The following is a 22,363-nucleotide window of genomic DNA, read 5'->3' as shown; positions in this document are numbered from 1 at the left end:
TTAAGCGGTATTAATTGATTTTTAGATTTTATTTGGATACTAATTAATAGGCCTAACTTTTAGAATAAATTGTTTCCAATTCTTCTCCTAAGTGAAACACTATAAACCGTGTAAACCTACTAGGTTTTACACAATTCAAAACAAATTCTTTTCCTCTTCACTTGTTTTCGGTGATAGCCTCTAGCAAGATTCGGCTCGTGATCTCGCAAGTTGTGCGTTGTGCGTTCATTATATCGTTGTTGTATTCTGGAAGACAGACGACCAAAACATTTCGTGCACCAAGAAGTGACTGAAAATTTGTCTTAAGGAAACTGCTAGTTGTTGGCCTCAATTCGTTTCCAGTTTATTATTCGGGTTCTTTACTCCAAACTGTATCTCTTATATCACTAATAATTTATTTTATTTTATTGTTTTCTCGGATTGTAATTTTAACAGTTTTGCCTTCCAGACTCACCTTCGTTCCTCCAAGGGACCAGACCAATACAGCCAGTTATATATGTATCCAGCATGATTTCATTTCTTGACCCTTTCAGGCTGGCCAACCATCGTGTAAAGCGCCATGAGACTGTTATAAGACATGGACCTAAAGCCTGGTTAAAGCGCTTCTGCTTCTCCTTCACTTTGTTTTTACAATAACCCAATCGTGTAGCTTACAAGTAACCAAAACACAAATCAATAAAAAAAGGCTGAAATCTAATGAGCAAAGATTCGCGTTACTTCACTCAGCAAAGTCAACAAAGATTGCAAGGTGATTGAGTTTACGGCTTGATTAGTCTCCAAGCGGATCTAAAATGTCAACCAACAGGATCTGATCGGACCAGATTTCTAGTCCATAACATGATTTAAATATCACATTATTTCATCTATATCTGATTTGACTTGAGTTTAACGTATTAAATTAAAAAGGTGATCTCTAGTTATTTTTCCCACTTAATCAACAACAACAACAAAACCCAATTCCCATATGTATGGGGTAAGGGGGAGGTAGGGTAGTAGGCTGCCCCCAACGCCAGGTTGAGAATAGCTTCCGTGAAAGACTTCCGGCAGTCAGAAAATTAAAAATATAGATAAAATGCAATGCATGTATAAATAATTACATAAATACATAGCTAAACGGTATTCATATGCAGTCATTAATATCATATGTGCTTCTGTAATGGGGAGTAATCCCTGCAAAATAATCCCTGCGAAAGAATCTCTGCATATAGACAGAAACATAAGACCGGCTAAATTTAACAGAGGATCTCTGCATATAGACAGAAACATAAGACCGGCTAAATTTAACAGAGGAAACATGACGAGAATGATACACAGAAGACAATTATAGCAAGCCCAGTTCTAATCTTTCATAAATACCAATAACAGAAAAGTATAAAAAGTAAAAATCATGGAAATTACTACAAATGCATTTAAAGAAGACAAAGATGATACACCCTATAGATGACCCACTACTCGACTACCCTAGTCTTAAGCCTCCATAATTTCCTATCATAGGTCATGTCTTCGGTAAGGCCTAAATCCACCAAATCAGATCTCAAGCAGTCTTCCCACTTCCGCCTTGGTCGTCCTTTCCTTCTGGCACTGTCGACTGTAATCGACTCTACCCTCCTGACCGCATCCGACGGTAGTCGCCTAAGGACATGCCCAAACCACCGTAGTCTTCCCTCCCTCAATTTTTCGGAAACATACACCACCCCTAAGGACATCCTAATAGTAGAGTTTGTCGTCATATCCCACAGAGTCCTACCACATGTCCATCGAAGCATTCTCATTTCTGCGGCCTCCATATTTTTCCCACTTAATGTGACCCTTAAATTGAGAGTAATATATAAATCGAGTGTTTTGACCTTATTTCGATCAATACTACTTTTATAGACGTAAGAATGTTGGTCGAGTTTACAGTTTTCTAGCCCACTTGCTATTCATATTTCAGGCAAGTTTAATCATCTATAAATACATTTTAATATAAACTCCGTCATTGACTTCGGGTTGTACTCTTATTCTATTATCAATGAATCAAAATCTCTCTTTGGTATTTTTTTTGTAGATTCATATCTATTGTTATTTTAATGGTCTATAAATATATTTCAAGATAAATATTATAAAAATCCATTTATTTTTATGTCAAATCTTATCCATTATCGTTTTAATCGATTTGAATTATGTTTTAAGATAAATGTGATACGTGTCACATATTAAAATCTTTATTCGTTACAAAATTAATCATTGATAAATGATGCGGACAAAAATTGGTTTTTAATTTAGTTAAAATCTAGTTCATTAGCTAGATGGGAAAACCCTAGTTCGTTCACAAAAATGTTGCCAAATAAATATGGTAAGTACAAGTTTGGATATGGCCATTAATATTTTCAAGATTTTTTGCCTTTTAAAGGTTCCGTTTTTATTTTTTGGCTCGATGCGCTAAATCTGAAAATCCAAAACCAAATATTGATAAATTAGAGGTTAAGCACCGCCCAGCCTCTTGCATTTTCTCCCTATATATAATCCCAGATATCCTCAGTCCAATCCACACCCACAACAATATTTGACTGAAAACAGCGTTATCTCGGGATCAGTTTCGTAGAAGCGAAGATGGTGGTCGGCATTGAGAAGGCAGTTTCCGCCGCGAATTCCGTCGTGTCCTCCGCCAAGAAGACGCCCACTGCTGTCTCCTCCGACTGGTCATCAACTTGGCTCGGTTTGTTCATCGCCTGCATGCTTTTTTCCTCTTTCGATATGGGGATCGTGACTGTTACATTGATTAATGTGCATGCATTGCGATCTGATTTGAAAGTGTGATCATGTGATTTTTTCTTCTTACAGCGGTGATCCGACCATGTACCAGCCATACTGGAGGAGAATGGGAGACAAGTGTAGGGTCGTGATCCCCGGTCATGATCTGATGAGTTATTTCAGTGACCCTGGAAACTTGTGCTGGTTTTTGATGCCGGAGCTCGATGATGCAATCAGGAGACTGCACCGTGTCGTTGGGAATGCGGTGGTTGACGACGACCGATACGTAATTGTCGGCACTGGCTCGACTCAGCTCTTCCAGGCGGTGCTTTACGCCCTCTCTACCCCGCACAATCCTGACACTGAGCACTCAGTGTAGTCGCCGCCGCCCCTTTTTACTCGGTAACACTTGATACAATCTTAACCCTTGATTTCGGTTGACTTTTGATATGTTCTTCCCCCCCCCCCCCATTTTTCCCTTTTTTTTAAATAACTCGGTTAATTCAAATCAATGTATCCCACTTCTGTCGTGTTGGGTTCTTATCGTTTTGGTCGAGGGTTGTTTCCATGTTTAATAGAACGTCTTTGCATTAATGGATTCTGTTCCATTTTTCAATGACATAGGGAAACGTTTGCACTATGGGGTTGTCTCAGATGGGACAATGGAACGAATATGTTTTCTCAAAAACTAACACTACTTTTCCCAAACATATGCATGTCGGCATTGTTTGGATCTTAGAGCAACTGGTAACATGGGCATGTTTAGTTTCTCAAACCATGGAGAGTCAAGTCAACCCCATATCCTCCACGATCCGTAGTACGATGCATGATTTTATATTTTCTTCCTTTTGCTGCAGTCGTATCCTGAGAGACGGAGTTTCTTCGATCGGGGCTGTACAAATGGGCGGGCGATGCGTACACATTCAAAGATGGAGCTACGTCGAGTGTGTAACATCACCCAACAACCCCGATGGAACGATCCGAGAAGCGGTTGTGAATCGGAAGGTGTAAACTCGTTTATGACTTAGCCTACTATTGGCCTCAATACACCCCCATTACTGGTAAGCTGATAATGATTATGCTATTCACCTTCTCCAAGCCACTGGACATGCCGGTTCTCGCATTGGGTAAACAATTTCCTGCCATGAAATGATAATCCATAGAACAAGTGTTTTGGTCATTTAGTTTATAACCTTCATTTGTTTTGCAGATGGCTATCATTAAGGATAAGAAGTGGCTACCAAGATGGTTAAGTACATGGAGCTGAGCGCATTGGTGTATCGAAAGAATCCCAGCTTCGAGCTGCCAAGATTCTCGATGTGATCGCCGAGGATTGCTCGAATTCCGGCCCTGACAAAGAGGAAACTTCTTTGAATACGGTCATCTTCTCATGTCCGAACGATGGGAAAAGCTTCGGGAGGTGGTTAAACGCAACGGCGTTTTCAGTCTACCTAAGTACCTAGAGACTTCTGCCAATTTCAAAGGCAAAGAAACTGATTCAAACCCTGGTAAACGAAATCATAAAATTCAATCAAATCATCATTTTGACACACATTAAAACTTGAAATTTGTTTCCCCCCCCCCCCTTGTACAGCCTTTGCATGGTTGAGACCAAGGATGGCTTAAACTGTGACAATCTCTTGAGGGAGCATAAGATTGTCACGAGGGGTGGAACAAATTTCGGGGTCGACTCGGATATACTCGGGTTAGCATGCTGAGTATCGACGATGAGTTTAAGCTTTCCTGGAGAGGTTGGCAGCAATCAAAGGGACCATCAATGGAAATTAGTAGTTTCAATGAAGAGCAAAAGCCTTTGGTCATCTTTATGTGTATATGCCAAGTTTTAGAGTTCAATTACCCCTCTAGGAAGTAAGTTTTAGACCGCAGTTTTAACTTTCTAGCGTGGAAAGAAGTTAGGGCTCATGGTTTTATAAAGCTGTTGGCTCTATCTAGCCATTATGATTTCGCATATATGTTGCTTGCTTAATCATAACGATTTTAAATAAATTTTGCAAATAAAAAAGAATTAAAATGTTTAAAAATTAATATCTATTTAAAAAAAAATTGTTGACAATGCATATTTGTATTTTAAATAGAAAAATGTAAGAGATATTAGAAGAATGAAGCGGTGGAAGTCTAACAAGAATATATAAAAATTTTTAGTTACCAAGTTATGATTTCATGGAATAGAAACTATATTATTTTTAAAAATAAATAAGAGAACTTAATTGACTAAGAATTATTCAAATACTTGAAAGCAATATATTATTGAAATAAAAAAAAAGTAATTTTTAAACCTCATTGGTTCCTGCCGTATTCATTATGTAAGAATTTTTCATTCTCTTTTCTGTTTCTTTATCATCTATGTGAGTTCAAAATCATCAAATTTTTGTTATACAGTTCCACAATTCATTCTATATATATATTTGTACGTATCATTAAATAAATATAAAATAATTTTCAATAAAAAATTTGAAATATTATCGTTTGAACTTCCACACTATATACAATTATTTCAACTATTATCATTTAAAAATAGTAATAATCGTCACGATCCTTATAATTGGTAACTAAAATATAACCTGAATTAAAGATTAAAGTCATTACTTCAGATACAAACAATGATGCAAGGCAAGTGGACATGAGGTGAGTACAAAGTCATGTTCATGTTTAATCCCACCATCTAGGACGAGTTTAATTTTTATCTAATTTTCGTCCATCATTTGTAAAATTCATGCTCCTGACTTCATTTAATTAAATACGAAGTAGAATAAATCCTCACGAAACCCGTTCCACAGCGTCCCTGTATGAAACCTTTACCATCCCCAATTTTAATATTTTCTAAGAAGCCCTTGATTAAGTAGTTGAGGCCTCATTAAAAACCACTCATATTACGATCAAGTCGAGGATCGATTGAGACAACGGAAAGGAAAAGAGTGTCCGGGAAACTTTTATTAATCAGCTCGGGAAGCAAAGATAAGTACATTGACCAGTTACAAGCTATAACCATAATAACACCCCTCAACTACATCAAGAACCCGCCTAAATAACAGTAGCACAAGATTGCAACCAAAAACTAAAGCCACGGCCTGGTGATCACCTACCAATCTCAACTAAAATCGTGCAACCACTAGAATTGGAAGAAGTAAACTGCTAGGAGAAGAGATTATCGAATAAAAGGCAAGATTATCGAATAAAAGGCAAGCTTTTCAAATTCTCCACCAAAAGAGAAGGAAACAAGAATATCCCAAATGTCCTCAAAACAATGATGGGGACTCCAAATTTAGCATAACCAAATAACCTCGGATGAATTTTTTTACTTACTAGTCCTTAAACAAAACAACTTATACCAAATGTTCAGTTTGAATTTCTCTTAGTTCTTATGGTTTCCCTGTCCTTGTGATTCTTAATCTGAGCCATTGTTGGATTGCCACGTACTGAAGAAATTATAGTTCAATTCACCAATTTTATATTAATAAATTTTTTGAGAAACAAACAGCTGTAAAATATTTAACACAAAACCATTTAAACGAAAAATAATTTTCATATTTCATTTACTGTAAAACAGGCTGATATCCAAGTGCACTGAGCTGACCCATTCAAACAATTAATCATTAAAAGAAGAGACAAAAAAGGGGGATAAAAGAATTCTCAGTATTGTATTTGCAGTTTGATAAGGGAAGAAAAGAACTCTTACACGCCTATTAGGGGAAAAAAAATTATAATGCACAGAAAGTATAAGATGAAGACACTCTCACATGCTCTTCACAGGGCCTTTGTTATGTAAAAACTAGTTTCTTGTATTCCTACTCTCCCCAATGATTCAAACTCAGTGAAAAGGAAATGACAACTTAAAAGCAGTGACTATCAAATAAGTCTTAGTTCGTACTCGCCGGCCATTGTAATGTACCGTACCCACGGAAGAGCCTGATAACCACTTTTCTAAATGATCTTCAGATAACGAACCTGTGAAACCCTCAACAGGTAAAATTAGGAAAACTATAAAAAGAACACCAAACACTAGAACTCCCTCTCTTTTTTTAGTGATTGCTTTTGTTAGCAAATTAACACAACAATATTATCATTCCGGCCAATTCCTAGAGGCAAGAGTTATCTACATAGTTGTGCCAAGAGAAAGAGACGGACTTGTGTTCTTATAGTTGTATCTTTAGCATGTTCATGATGGATATATAGCTTGCTAGCAATCAAAACTAGCATGCTAACCAATCGTCCTTCCTCAAAAAACCTTTGAATGAGACATGAAATGTTTGGTCAGCAGGTTATGCTTGATATGCCGGCATCATGTTAGATTGATATCTTTAACCCAACCTGTCAACAATTCATCACCACCTTGAATGCCCCACAGTCTAGACAAGCTTAGCACACTTCTTTACGACAGGGCAAAACTTCTGAGTCAAAGGCTTGCTGATGGTACCATAATTCTTTACAAACCTTCTGTAATACCCAGTCAATCCCAAAAAACCTCTCAAAGATTTTAAAGATTTTGACACAGGACAATTCTTCATAGCTGCCACTTTAGTAGGATCAGTAGAAACCCCAGAAGCTGAAATAATATGTCCCAAATATTCAACTTGAGGCTGTCCAAAAAAGCATTTAGACATCTTGGCAAATAATTGATTAGTCTTCAAAACTTCCAGAACTAGTTTTAAATGAATAATATGATCAGCTATAGAAGTACTATAAACTAGAATATCATCAAAAAATACCAAGACAAATTTTTCTGATAAATAATTCATTCATTAAGGCTTGAAATGTAGCAGGGGCATTAGTAAGCCCAAAGGGCATTACCTTGAACTCATAGTGGCCCTGATGAGTTCTGAAAGCTGTCTTGTATATATCCTCAGGCTTAATTCTGATCTGCCAATAACCAGATCTTAAGTCAATTTTAGAAAAATAGACTGCTCCATGTAATTCATCTAGTAGATCCTCCACCACAGGAATAGGGAATTTATCCTTCACTGTCATACTATTCAGCTTCCTGTAATCTACACAAAACCTCCAAGTACCATCCTTCTTTTTTATTAAGAGACAAGGAGAAGCAAAAGGGCTTTTGTTTGGTTGAATAACAGATGAGGAAAGCATATTAGCAATCTGCCTTTCCACCTCAGCTTTCTGATTATATGGAAATCTGTAGGGCCTTAAATTGACAGGGGTAGCTTCAGGTTTAAGAGGAATAGCATGGTCATGATTTCTTGTAGGAGGCAGTCCTGTAGGTTCAGTAAAAACAGAGTGATACTGGTCCAAAAGAGGCTGGATAGCTGTAGAAATAATCTTAGAATCCTCCAACATATTGAATAATACAACATGTCCCAAAATAGGAGAGTCAGAAGCTGTCATCTTCAATAGAGTAGCTCCTGAAATCTGCTGCAAAAAATTTGACTGTTGTTGGCCTTTTATAGTAATTTGCTTCCCCATATGCACAAAACTCATTGTCATTTTATTAAAGTCCATCAAGATTGGACTAAACAACTTCATCCAATCCACCCCTAACCATATCACTCCTAACTGAAGTAGTCTGAAATCATGCAGAAAAGAATGACCTTGCATCTTCCATTCCACCCCATTACACCTTGCTGAACTGTAGAGTTGCTGTCCATTAGCTACTGTAATAGCCAAAGGATGAGTAGTGTTAATCTGATCCCCAACATCAGCCCACTGAGGTGTTAGGAAACTATGGGTACTACCACTATCAATTAATATATTTAATGGTCTCCCTTGAATTGTTCCTTGTATCCTCAAGGTATTATACCCAATACAGCCAGTAATGGCATTGATAGATATTTCTAAGCTTTCCTCTTCTTGCACCATTGGCTGCTCTACTTCTTCTGAACCTTCTGGAAGTACAACAGTATCATCTTTAATCATCATATTTAACTGTTTAATTTTGCATTGATGACCTGGAACAAATTTATCTCCACACTTGAAGCATAAATTGTTTTGCCTTCTGTAATCCAGTAAGTTTTGCCTTGATGATGTGTTTGCTGCATTTTTTTGTTGTACTGGTAACTGACTTGACTTTTGAGTAGATATAGGATTTGGGTAGGATGAGTTTCTAAAGGTTGATCTCAGTCTTTTGCCCTCAAATTCCACAGACAACTCATACAGTTTAGCTTGCCTACAAGCCTCAGAGAGAGACTTAGGTTCCAAAACTTTAACTCTGTGTTTAATATCTTCCCTCAACCCACTCACAAACAGAGAAACAAAAAATTCTTCCCCTAGTGTAGGGTTTTGCAATAACATATGTGGCTGTAATTCTTCAAATTTGTCCTGATATTCTTCCACAGTTCCTTTTTGCACTAACTTTGTGAACTCCTCCACAATATCAACAAAAATTTTATCACTGAACCTATGACATAGGTCTGCCTCAAACTCATGCCAAGTAACATGATGTTTTTGCATAATATAACCATCAAACCAAACTTCAGCCTTCCCTGCTAAATACATTGTAGCCACCTCAACTCTTTGCTCATAAGCAATATTACAAAGAGAAAAATATTTAAGGCATTTTTGTAACCATCCTCTTGGATTAAGTCCTTCAAAAATTGACAGCTCAATTTTTTGTCTTTGCCACATTACCCCTGACATGTTAGAAGACTCCCCAGTACCTCTTTTATCCACATCTACTGCCATTAGCTGATTCCTAGCAGCACTGTTCTCTCCCATTAGATTATCATTCTTTAAGCTAGTCACTTGGACAGGCAAATCTCCTGGTTTAGACTTAAGAATTCCAGGCTCCTCAGGGTTATAAGTAAACCTAGTCTTATCATTAATCACCGTCACTTTAACAGGTTGTTTACTACTCATATTAACTGAGTTAGGAGTCTGTACCTGGTCCTCAGCAGACTGGTTTTGGTCCTCCTTCCTACCAGTCAAGATCTTCAAAATTTCTTCCACATATCCATGATTCGTAGCCATCCTTGATTCCAATGCCGAAATCCTATTATCCTGAGTCTTCCACCATTTAAGAGGGTTAGACTCATCCTGTCCCTGTTTCACCAATGCTGTCAACTCCTCCATCTGTTTCTGCAACCCCACTAAATCATCTGTCATGTTCTGATTTTTCTTGGGCATGCCACCAATTTTGCCAGAAACCGAGGCTCTCGATACCAATTGTTATAGTCAATAGAAATAGAGATAGATTTGAGAAGAAGAATTAGAGAATTTAGAGAATTCAGAAGAAATGCTTCATTCAATACTTGAGGAATTCAATCTCTCAGCCGTTGTTTATTTAGTTACAGGGCTAAAATGGTAAAATAAGTACTCCAGCTGGCAGTACTATATAACAGATATAACAAACTGCTTTTATCTTCCCTTCTCAGATATTGGGCCATCACTTGGGCTACATTATCTCTTCCTGGACTAGACTTGCCTGCTGATCCATGCCCTCTTGACCCACGTGCTCCATCTGCTCCCCTTCAAAATACATCTTTACCTCTTCATTTCCTTTAATCCCTAATTTCCCAATTTCTATCTCCTCTCTCACCCCGATTCCCAAATCACCATCTGAAATCCCTAACCCTTGACCATTGCTTTCCCCAATTATTTCCCTGCTTCCTTCGTTTCTTCCAAGCTCTTCTCCTCCAACTGTAACAAACTAATGCATATTCCCTTAAGACGAACCATATATCTTCAAACAACCAGAAAACACAGCTCAAATAAGTTCTCATCTTCAATGCCCCGACAACATCTGACCTAATTATTTGTCCATTGTTGTTGACAAGTATGTTCACATTTTCTACCACATCCAAAAACACCTGAAAGGAAGAACAAATCATCATAAGCTAGTGTCTTAATACACTAAAAATAATTCAAAAGAATAACTATAAAAAAACCACCTACTTCATTCTTCTTGTAGTTTATTCCTTCACTATGCCAAGAGACTGCATTCGTAACAGCCATTGGAGGTCTCTGGCTAACTTCCATCCTATAAGCATCGGTCTTGATAAACTCACCGAGTATTTTTGCTTCGGTGTATTGAGGGTAGCCAAAATCCATAATCTCGTATAGTAACTCATACGGGCAGATGCATAAAAAACAGCCAATTATAAGTCCTCTACTAAAATTATAAACCAATACAGTGTAACAACCAATGCAAGAAAACAGAATTTGATTTTCACATACCACTACAACAAAGTTATCCCTAAGCGATTCCTCTTCTAACTCCTCAAAATAATGCTTAAAAACCTGAAATATTAATATCAATACTGAGAATTGAGATCGTATACTTCACAAAGAAAACGGAAAGAAAAAAAAAACACACCCAAATTCGAAAAAAATAAAAGGCATAAACTACAGTTACCGAATTGGCTTACATCGACTAAACGGTGCAGGAAGAAAAGAAGACTGGCGGCATTGCAATTCTGCCACGTTGCTGTGCTGTATAAACATGTACGTTACTCCATAATCATAAACCACTGGATCTTGCGACTGCGGATCTCCCTGTGAACCAAACCCAAAGGACCGAATTCAACAACACGCTAACCAATTAGAGCACGACCAAATTAAAAACTGATTCGAAGTATAGATAGCTAATTTCAAACTTAAAAAGAAAATAGCAAAAACAGAAGAATGCATTCATTCTAAAAAGAAATTACATATGAATCGAAATCCTAAATTTGCAAAAGGAGACAGAGAAAAAAACCTCTTTCTCGATGAGCTTGGTGAAGAACTTGTCAGCTTGAGCGGCGGAGACGTCGCCACGGTAGTCACGCCACACCAGAGCGCGGCCTTTTATATCTAAGAAAGTGCAGATGCTGCCCCGCCATTTCTTCTGGTTTTGTCTCTGTCCCTAAGAAATCCCTGGTAATTTTGCAGATCAGATCGGTGTGGTTCACGGTTTTTCTTATGATCTGATTTGAATCAAACGCGAGAGGGGAGATCATTTAGGCCAAGCTTACGCTCTGGCATACCACTGAAAAAGATAATTGAACCCAAATAATCACACTTATATCTAAACACATCATCATACCTTGATTATTTGATATGGTTTTTTATATTGATTTATCATCTTTTTCCACTACTTAATCTTAATTTTTTAAAATATTTATTGTGCCATTGATCCGTTTTAATATTTTAAAATTCAGTGACATTTATAATCGTACAAATAATTGAATGACTTATGATGTATTTACCCCCTTCGTTTTATTCCTTTTCTCGAGGCTCATCGTTTCGTCCCTAACCGGCAAGTTAAAGCGACGGATTCTCCGACCGTGTATTTTTCTCATTTGCTCAGAAAGAAAAGGAAAAAACAATCCAAAATTGAAAATGCGAGCTCGACTCACTCCAGAGCCTTCACTTTCTTTGTCTTCAATCCAAATCAACTCTCGCAATCATAATCCATCCCGCATTCCGACCTCGCTTCGTTTCTTGAATGAGAATGGCGGCCGCCGTTTTATCGGACGAAAATCGCGTTTGATTGCCACGAGAGCTGTTTTGGACTCTGCAGCTGTTGAGCAATTAGGGCTTAACGAATCCGAAACCCGGCGATTTCTTCAACGTATCGAAACTCTAAGTTGCCGAAGCCGAAGCAGACTGTGCTGGAAGCTCAAGCTAGGGTTTGCACTGGACCCACTCAGACCAGACCGCTCTCTGAGGAACAGGCGTTTAAGGTTTTGGACACCATTTTAAGATCAGGTCAAATGTTCTTTACTCTGTTTCTCTTATAACTCTAACCTATTTTTATTATCATTTTCCCCGGGTATTAAATTATCTCAAAGTTAACTAAAGATTGTTTTGTTTTAGTAAAGCGATTTGCATTTTTCAATTCATTTATTTTAAAACTTAGGAATTGCATGAAGGTTTAACATACAATGACTAGGAATTTTCTTTGTACAAAAATGATTTTGATGCATAAGGATCCTTAATTTTAAGTTGTAACTTATTAATTCTTTTGCTCTGTGTCATAGTGTTTCATGTGTTTTTTTTCCCATTTAGTAGATGACTTTGATGCTTAAGGAAGACCTTCTATCACTAGATTAAGTGATAAGTTGGTATTATTAACTGAATGCCTCATTCAATAACATGGTTTGCATGTATTGACAGTTAGGGGAGAACTAAAAGATGAAGAACAAGTTTCAAAGCTCACTTGGAGTGTTCTTTGCTGGAATGACAATCCGTGCTAATGTTTTCCCTGAAGCAACTCAATGGAGTGAAGGAGAAAGGTGCAATGAAGAAATTTTGGCCACAAGCACGAGTACTACCACCTGATTTTATCTTCATTGCTGATCCCGAAGGCTCTATAATGGGATTTGGAAGTGCAGCTGGACCCCATTTGTTGGGAATGGAACAATGAAATGAATTGGTTGGTGCACTTAGAGAAATTTTGGCTGGAGGTCACCTTGGATACGAGGAAGTCCAAGTTGTTCTGAAAGATGCTTTTGCATTGAAATTGGAAGATGGAAAATCCACTGGAGTTAGTGAATCATCGCTTTCGGCATTCTTAATTGGTCAACGAATGAACAGGGAAACAGATAGGGAACTTAAAGCATGCTGCCTCGCATTTGATGATGAACTTGGTATGTAATTTACATTTTTATTTTATTTTTGGAAACTTTGTTAGACTGCTTCTTTTCAAGTGATTAATATTGACCAAATGAAATTATTATCTTCTGATTAATCTATCATGTGAAGTCAGGTCCCGCTCCAATTGCTGACATTAGATCCTTAACTCATTATGGTGAACCTTATGATGGAAACACACGATACTTTAGGAGCACATTGTTTGTTGCTGCAGTTAGATCCTGTTATGGTGAAATCTTCCTTGCTTCATGGTGTGGAGTGGATGCCACCTAAGGTAAGTTCTCAGTATTCCTGTGCTGCGTGAATCATTTCCTTTATTAATCGCGGAAAATAAGAATTAGGTGTTAATGTTCCAACTGCTGCAATTCATCTTCTAAGGACAAGTCCATCTGAAAGTACAACTTCCTTTTGCTGCTATAATTTTTTTTTGAATTTCAAAATATAGTGTCAATGCTTGTATGTTTTTGCACACTCATCGTTTCTAATGTTTCATTGATCATGAGGAAATCTTCCTTCTCTCAGGAGGGTGTGACTGAAGAACAAATGCTGAAATTTATGGGAGCAAACACAAACTTATCCTTGCATCAAGCAAAAGAGCTTATTGAGGTTGGTTCTCTCCTACTCTTCTCCCTCGCTCCTTGCCCCCTCCCTCTTGTTTCTCTTTCATTGCTGAATCTTTTAAAATTGCTATTTCAGGATGAGGAGTTTGGTTTTGCTTACATAAGTCTACTTGAAGCTCGCCCATCCCTGTATGGAATCTAACCAAATAGTCTACTGTCTTCTCTCTCTCTTTCACATTTTTTGGGCCCATGCTCCATACTGCAATAAAAAAAATTGGGGAAAACTAAAAGGAAGTTGGAATAAATGAATAAGAGTTCAACATACATAATTTTAACGTTTGAATCTAATTTCATGATGTGTAATATTTTTATATCTTCTCTATTTCAAGTGAATATGATCTTATTCCATGATGCGTGATATTTTCACTTCTAAGCAATTTATAAGAGTACATATTTCAACTGCTGAGTGAATATTGTTTCAGATTATATCTTCTCTCTTTCATGATGTGTGAGATCTTATTCTGGCTGAAAACCTGGGCACCTAAGACCATAGCACTCATTAACGTTGATTGTTCTCCAAGTATAGATGTAATTAAATATTTAGTTCAACTACTGTATTAGTTGATGGTCTATTGGGTTAAAGTGGGTTTCTTGTTCGGAAGAATAATATGATTAAATTGAAACTCTTTAAGATTTTTTCACTTTTCAGTGAAAGGGTTGGTCTTGATTTGGTTAAGAACTGTATTATGGCGTAACTGATTATGTTTATTCCCTACTAATATAATGACAGAGTTAAGAATTTTTTTAATGATGTTTTTAGATGTTCATTGATTGGATTGAGGGAGCAAATAAAAAAACGTCCACCACTGGCAACAACCGAAAAGGTTCAACAATTTATTAGGTGAGTATATGTGGATAGCAATGCTAATAGCAATGTTACTTTTGTTCTTAGTTTAATATATTGTATGCAAATTTATGATGTTCCTAACGTAGGCTTGTGTAATTATTTCACAAGGAATGTTGTTTCTTTAACAGGCAAAGGGGAGGGAATCAATTGTTTCAGGGTTCTATCATGAAGGCTATGAGGAGCCGCTGTTAATGCTTATGTAAAGAAGAGGTGTGCATTCTGGCTTAGTAGTGAAGGTAAGAACATTTTGTCAAATGTGAAAATGTTTTGATTATGGAGTAGAGAAGAATAAATTACGACTCACCTTTCTTGATATTCAAGATATCTTTGTTTGACTTAAATTCCAAAAGAAATCAACAAGTAATCTGAGCGAAACACTTAAATGTTTGATACTGCTTTTATTTAAGGGTGAAGAAGGTGCCCTCTCAATGACAACTAGGTTGCGATCAGCAAGCACATCAAAAGGACTCCCTGTGAACTATTGTTCAGGTTTTCGTTCGGTTGGCATGGAATCAGCTTTTGAAGTGGATGGTTCGTATATATGTCTGTCTGGAATCCATTTCGAAAGCTCTCTGAATATCTAACAGAACAAAGATTATTAGCAGGATTTTAATGACATCCTGTATCCTAACATTCCAGGTGTATCACGTCAGACTTTCAAGCTTGAGGTTATGCAATGGACTACGGTTTTGAACCAACTGATACTCCAAGAACTGATAGATCGGTAAAATTCGAAAAACCTTGCTCTATATCCATCTTCCAACAAACCACCCGAAAGGGTGGAAATGAAACTCCTCTTTCCCTGTCTCTTTTGTTTGTTATTTTTGAAACTCCGTTGTCATACGATCATGTTTGAAATAATATATCAGGTATCAAAGAATATAGAGTTGGGTTTTGCAGCTCTTCAGGGTGAAAAAGGGCAAGCATATGACCGGATCGTTTTGAATGCCGGAATTGTTGATCATTTACTAGGATGCGACGGTGCAGAAGATGTGTCCTTAGCTTTGGAAAGAGCAAAAGAAGCCATTGATAGTGGTAAGGCCCTCAAGAAGCTCGTGAATTATATAAAAATGACCAACAAGATAAAATAATGCACTATGAAGCAGTCTTACAGATCTCACTTTTTTTTATCTGTTTTTTCAATTAATAGCATTGAAATTTCGTAATTGTTCTTTATATACTATCCTCAAAAGTCGTTCTGCTTTTAATCTGGAACGTCAGTTTTGATAGTTATCGGATGTATGAAAACTAGTTCGGTCAACTGATCTCTGGTGAGATGTAATTTGGTTCTGTTTAATCGACGATATCATAGTTGAAATAATTGAATCAATATTTTCATTTTGGTAATTTAGTTAGGATAATTAGGGTTAGGTAAAATATTTGGTCCCAGTGGTAAATAGTGGTATGTTTTCCTTAGGTGATTAGTGTTCGAGCAGCTTTATTTGAAAGGTGTGCGGAAGTCGATAGCTTTATTTGGCCCGTGAAGTCCGAATTGTCTTCAGGTAATTTTTTATTTTATTGATTGTGTCTAATTTAAAATTTTATTCGGTACTCATTGCGTTTAGAAATTTAATTTTTTTAATATAAACGTGTCCATTCTCAAAAATATTTTTAAATCATCATTAGCGTAAATTTATCTGGCTGAAATAGAATAGATATTATTACGAGACTATGTTAGAAGACTGAAAAAAATATTTACAATATAATTAATATATTCATTTCATGAACCAAGAATTGATTAATTATTTAAATTAAATAAATAAAAACTAATATTGATGATTGGTCAAAAAATCCAAAGCCATTCCCATCAGTAACAATATTGTAACCAGTGCTACAGGAAAGCATTTGCCATCCATCATGAGACATCTAGCACTAATTTTGTCAATACGCTATTATAATAAATAATACCTCAAATAATTCGATTAAAAAAACACAACAAAAACAATGAAACGTTAATGTATGTTGACGAAATTACCCTGCTACCATTGCCATTACAAAGATTGTTTTTTCAATTAATAGCATTGAATTTCGTAATTGTTCTTTATATACTATCCTCAAAAGTCGTTCTGCTTTTAATCTGGAACGTCAGTTTTGTAGTTATCGGATGTATGAAAACTAGTTCGGGTCACTGATCTCTGGTGAGATGTAATTTGGTTCTGTTTAATCGACGATATCATAGTTGAATAATTGAATCAATATTTTCATTTTGGTAATTTAGTTAGGATAATTAGGGTTAGGTAAAATATTTGGTCCCAGTGGTAAATAGTGGTATGTTTTCCTTAGTGATTAGTGTTCGAGCTTTATTTGAAAGGTGTGCGGAAGTCGATAGCTTTATTTGGCCCGTGAAGTCCGAATTGTCTTCAGGTATTTTTTATTTTATTGATTGTGTCTAATTTAAAATTTATTCGGTACTCATTGCGTTTAGAAATTTAATTTTTTTAATATAAACGTGTCATTCTCAAAAATATTTTAAATCATCATTAGCGTAATTTATCTGGCTGAAATAGAATAGATATTATTACGAGACTATGTTAGAAGACTGAAAAAAATATTTACAATATAATTAATATATTCATTTCATGAACCAAGAATTGATTAATTATTTAAATTAAATAAATAAAAACTAATATTGATGATTGGTCAAAAAATCCAAAGCCATTCCCATCAGTACAATATTGTACCAGTGCTACAGGAAAGCATTTGCCATCCATCATGACATCTAGCACTAATTTTGTCAATACGCTATTATAATAAATAATACCTCAAATAATTCGATTAAAAAAACACAACAAAAACAATGAAACGTTAATGTATGTTGACGAAATTACCCTGCTACCATTGCCATTACAAAGATTGGAAAAACATCCCCCAAAGGATCAAATATGAACCACACTTGGAGTTGGGTTCAATCTCTACCAAGAACTCGCAGTTTGAAGCTGCACCACACTTCCTCCAATTTTATCCCTTTTGAAACACCCAAATTGAATTCCCACATTTTCGAAATAATCCAATTTTCAGTGGCTCTGCTGCCGCCACTGCCACATCTTTATAAATATATTGCCTTTTTCCCTGACGAGAAAAGTCTGCTGGCACTTGCAACTTAACCAACCACCCCTCGGGAAATCAGTTCCCCACGCCACTCATCCCCACTGGTTAGTCTCGTTTAGAGGAGTCTTTTCGTTTATGCAGTTTCTGGTTGAGGGTAATCTGTTTGGGTTCTTTCGTGATTTATGATTAATCGAGTTTAGGTTCTGAATCTTAATTTATTCCTTTGCGGATTCTGGGATTTATGTTTTAACTACGTGATTGTGTTGATAGAGACCGTTGACTTATTGACTTTTGCTTTTCGTTTTCTAAATGCATTTCTCTGCCTGAATTTTGGAACTGGAAAACGAACTGATTTCTTATATGAAAAATCAAGATGTTAAATCGACTTATGGTTTTAAGTTTTCTTACATGTTTGAATACCGAGTCCATAGATTGACAAGTTGAAGGAAGGAAGTTGGGTATCATGGGACTTAAGGCATTAGACTATGAGACACTGAATGAAAACGTGAAGAAAGTTCAATATGCAGTCCGAGGCGAGCTGTATCTTCGAGCTTCTGAGCTTCAGAAGGAAGGGAAGAAGGTATGCTTTTGTTTGTTTTCTCCTCATTTTATTTGACAATCCAGTTCAGCTTCTTATGCTAAGCAACTAGTAGGAACAGAAGTTTATATGTTGGTCATTTTAGCTTTTGTAATCAACAGAGAATGTGTAAATTCCGGTTTCTTACATATTATTTGTTGGGGCTTTTGTAATCACACTTTTGAGCCAAGTTATTTGGTGTCTTCAGAGTTCAGAGTATTCATTGATTTGATTTCTTGTTTCCTAGTTAAATGTCTGCCTTGATGAGTTGATTCATATATTCATCTTGTGTCTGAACTTTTCTCAAGGATCGGATTCTTGTTGACGGACACAATTAAAATGTCTGTGTGAACCTATATGCGGTATATGAAATCTCTACAGTTTACTAGAGTCCCTTATGTGCTTGGAGAGTGCATTTCCATGTATTTAATTCCTCTCAGGAAGAATGTTTTTCAGAATTTTATATTTTTTATGTTTCCAGAAGTATGACTTGATGGTTTTGCATGTTATTAGTGAAACGAGCTCTAGAAACATGGTGCTGTTAAATTGCAAAACAGTTGTGCACATGTTAATTTGTTTCGTGGCTTTATTGTTATGTCTACAGATTATTTTCACAAATGTTGGCAACCCTCACGCTCTTGGACAAAAACCACTGACTTTCCCTCGCCAGGTATATCTATAAGTTCTATCTATTTCGGTTTTCATCTGTTGGAGTCATTCTTTGTTTTGCTCATTCAGTTGTTAATAGCGTGTATTGAACCAACAAATCTGTGTTACTGCAGGTGGTTGCTCTGTGCCAAGCTCCATTTCTGCTAGATGATCCTAATGTAGGACTTATGTTTCCCGCAGATGCAATTGCAAGAGCAAAACATTATCTTTCACTGACTTCTGGTGGTCTAGGTATATCGTTGAGCTATTTATACGAAAATTGTTGTTAAGCCACCTGAAGTACATCCTGTTTGTGCTTTTTTTCTTCAGTCTATGTACTTGTTAAATAATCTACATATCGAATTTTTATCTTGCCATATTTTTTTATATTTGAGATTGCCAAGGTTTTTATTCCCATTCACTGGAACTTAAGAGTCCAACATTCTACCATACACTGCACGACAATTGGCAACTTTTATATTGTCGTTATTTGAATTATTTCTATATTTTGCTTATTACTTTACAAGTATCCTATTATAGCTTATCTTTGAACCGTTCCAGAGGGTTTTCCGAATTTGAAGTATTCAAATATGATCTACAGTATAAATAACATTTGTTCCTTCACTGTCTATCTAGGTGCATACAGTGATTCCAGAGGTATTCCAGGAGTCAGGAAGGAGGTAGCTGAGTTCATTGAAAGGCGTGATGGGTATCCTAGGTGATAATTTAGATGCCAATTCATCACTGACAATATCACCTTTCATACAAACAAATTCTCAATTTTGGTTCCAAAGTTTTAAGCTTATTGGTTGTTTGCTTCTTTTTCCAATTGCAGTGACCCGGAACTCATATTTCTCACTGATGGTGCAAGCAAAGGTGTGATGCAGATCTTGAATTGTATTATCCGTGGGAAGGGGATGGGGTAACATATTTTCCTCATCCATTTTTTAAAACATGATTTCATCATCTGTACCATCTTTTCTTATTGTCTTAGTTTGATTTCTTCTGCCTTGTAAATTATAATTTAGAGATTTACTACATTCCCAGTGCATAATTCTGATGATATGTCGTATTCTATTAAAAATTTTGCTCTAGATTTTGGTTCCCGTCCCACAGTATCCACTTTACTCTGCTACAATATCTCTCCTTGGTGGTTCACTTGTTCCATACTACCTGGAAGAGACCGCAAACTGGGGGTTAGATGTTAACAATCTTCGCGAATCAGTTGCACAGGCTCGCTCCAAAGGATTAACTGTCAGTATGCTTTTCGTTTTGCTTGTTTACAAAAGAATTCCAGAAACATGGTCTGAAACTACACAAACATCACAATTAGATACAATGACGGATAAAAGGTGACCTGCTTAAGAACCATAAGCATATATAATTTGTTTGACTAAATAATCGCATCCTGCTTGTTGGGACTTAAAAAATCTGATTCATTTTGGCTGGCATCAAACGCATTTTACTTCCCAAATTTATTTTCTCCATTTGATTCGCAAAAGTTGTTTTCAATGCTTAAATTCCATTTGGATTTAACACTACAGTACCTTTTATTATTTTGGTAAATGGATCTTCTTTTTGCTGTATATATGACCAGGTGAGAGCAATGGTGATTATTAACCCTGGGAACCCTACTGGTCAGTGTCTCAGTGAAGCTAATTTAAGAGAAATAATAAACTTCTGTTACCAAGAAAACTTAGTGTTACTTGGAGATGAAGTTTATCAACAGAATATTTACCAGGACGAGCGTCCCTTTATCAGTGCTAGAAAGGTAGATTCTATCTTGCTATTAGATGAAGCTAGGTCTGAATGTTTCTCATGGCGTGTTAATTGTTTTTAATTGCATAATTTTCCTTTACCTATGGAAGGTTTTGATGGATATGGGGCCTCCCATAAGCAAGGAATTGCAACTCATTTCTTTCCACACCGTGTCTAAAGGATATTGGGGTGAATGTGGGCAGCGAGGAGGATACTTTGAGATGACCAACCTTCCTCCCCAGGTTCGAGTCGTTTTAATTTGCTTTAATGAGTGTTTTTCAGAGGGAGCCAGGAATTTCTCCCAAATGTCAATACGTGATGCATTGTAAAATAATTTTAGCACCATTGCTATTAAATTTCCATGTTAGAAAGGTATAGTAGTTTCCCAACTTTGATGATGCTAAACGGAAACCACAACTAAGTTGCTTTCATATTCACAGTCATAGACTTTCTTCTTCTGGGGATTGAACGTAATACGGATGCTTAGTTCAATTTTGCTTTCCTGATCTTATATTACAGACAGTTGATGAGATCTACAAGATTGCATCGATAGCACTCAGTCCTAATGTTCCTGCTCAGATATTTGTGAGTTAAATGTCATTCTATTTTCTGTGACTTCGAGCACTTTTAAGTTTCTGTGGTGATCTCTTAACCGTAAAATAAGTAAGCTTTCTCTTCTCTTTACAGATGGGATTGATGGTCAACCCTCTCAAACCTGGGGATATTTCATATGAGCAATTTATTAGGGAAAGGTATGCCTACTAAGACAAAGTTCCCAAAGACTTGGTTAATGCATGTTTTTCTTTCTGGTTTAATAAAAATGGAGGGTGCGTTTTTCCAGTGTTCTCATGATCGTGCTAAATGATTGCCTAGCACTGACTTAACTAACATTAACACTTGCAGCCAAGGAATCCTTCAATCGTTGAGAAGAAGAGCGAGGATAATGACTGATGGATTTAACAGCTGCAAGAATGTGGTCTGTAATTTCACCGAAGGTGACTCGTTGTTCTTATCAACTGGTTAATCAAAATCCTTGGTTTTCTGCTATTGTTCATCAGTACTTTATTCTCGGTGATCCTACAGGCGCCATGTATTCTTTTCCTCAAATACGCTTGCCTCTTAAAGCTATAGAAGCTGCCAAGAAGGCAGGAAAGGTGCCAGATGTTTTCTATTGTCTCAAGTTGTTGGAAGCAACAGGCATCTCCACTGTCCCTGGTTCCGGATTCGGACAAAAAGAAGGGTACTTCGAAACTCAAATAATCATCTTTCCTGTTCGGAAAACTTCTAAACTTATTCCTTCCGCTCATGTTCGATGATTTGCAAGGATTAGTTATTTGATAGTTTTACGAAATGCTTGAACGTTTTGCTTTTTCCAACAGGGTCTTCCACTTGCGGACAACGATTTTACCTGCGGAGGAAGACATGCCTGCGATCATGTCGAGCTTCAAGAAATTCAACGACAAGTTCATGGATGAATATGAAGATAAGTGGAATCAGTCAAGGATGTGAAGCATGCTTCCAAAGTGTGGTTAGTACTTATATATGAATTGGCTGTTGCAGGCCACTCTATCACACATGTTCAAACTTTACTCA

General features: G+C 36.7%; 1 protein-coding gene and 4 pseudogenes across 1 annotated transcript; 3 read left to right on the top strand and 2 right to left on the bottom strand.

Moving 5' to 3' along the window:
• The first annotated feature begins 2,489 nt into the window (after positions 1-2,489).
• Positions 2,490-4,521, top strand: LOC120125071 (annotated as a pseudogene).
• A 2,899-nt stretch (positions 4,522-7,420) lies between these two features.
• LOC120125070 lies at positions 7,421-9,804 on the bottom strand. Its single transcript, XM_039143569.1, has 2 exons — positions 7,543-9,804; positions 7,421-7,438 (listed from the first exon to the last, which is right to left on the bottom strand). Exons 1-2 carry the CDS (start codon positions 9,802-9,804, stop codon positions 7,421-7,423), a joined length of 2,280 nt encoding a protein of 759 aa, XP_038999500.1.
• A 239-nt stretch (positions 9,805-10,043) lies between these two features.
• On the bottom strand, positions 10,044-11,918 carry LOC120125069 (annotated as a pseudogene).
• On the top strand, positions 11,908-15,976 carry LOC120125166 (annotated as a pseudogene).
• Positions 15,977-17,789: 1,813 nt separating this feature from the next.
• Positions 17,790-22,363, top strand: LOC120125165 (annotated as a pseudogene).

Source organism: Hibiscus syriacus, unplaced genomic scaffold, assembly GCF_006381635.1.
Source record: "Hibiscus syriacus cultivar Baekdansim isolate YM2019G1 unplaced genomic scaffold, ASM638163v2 tig00110429_pilon, whole genome shotgun sequence".
Classification (NCBI taxonomy): domain Eukaryota; kingdom Viridiplantae; phylum Streptophyta; class Magnoliopsida; order Malvales; family Malvaceae; genus Hibiscus; species Hibiscus syriacus.
This window is presented reverse-complemented; position numbering and strand designations above follow the sequence as displayed.

Bases quoted from the DNA above. Each gene is read 5' to 3' on its own strand.
- LOC120125070 (XM_039143569.1), bottom strand. From the start codon at position 9,804: ATGACAGATGATTTAGTGGGGTTGCAGAAACAGATGGAGGAGTTGACA.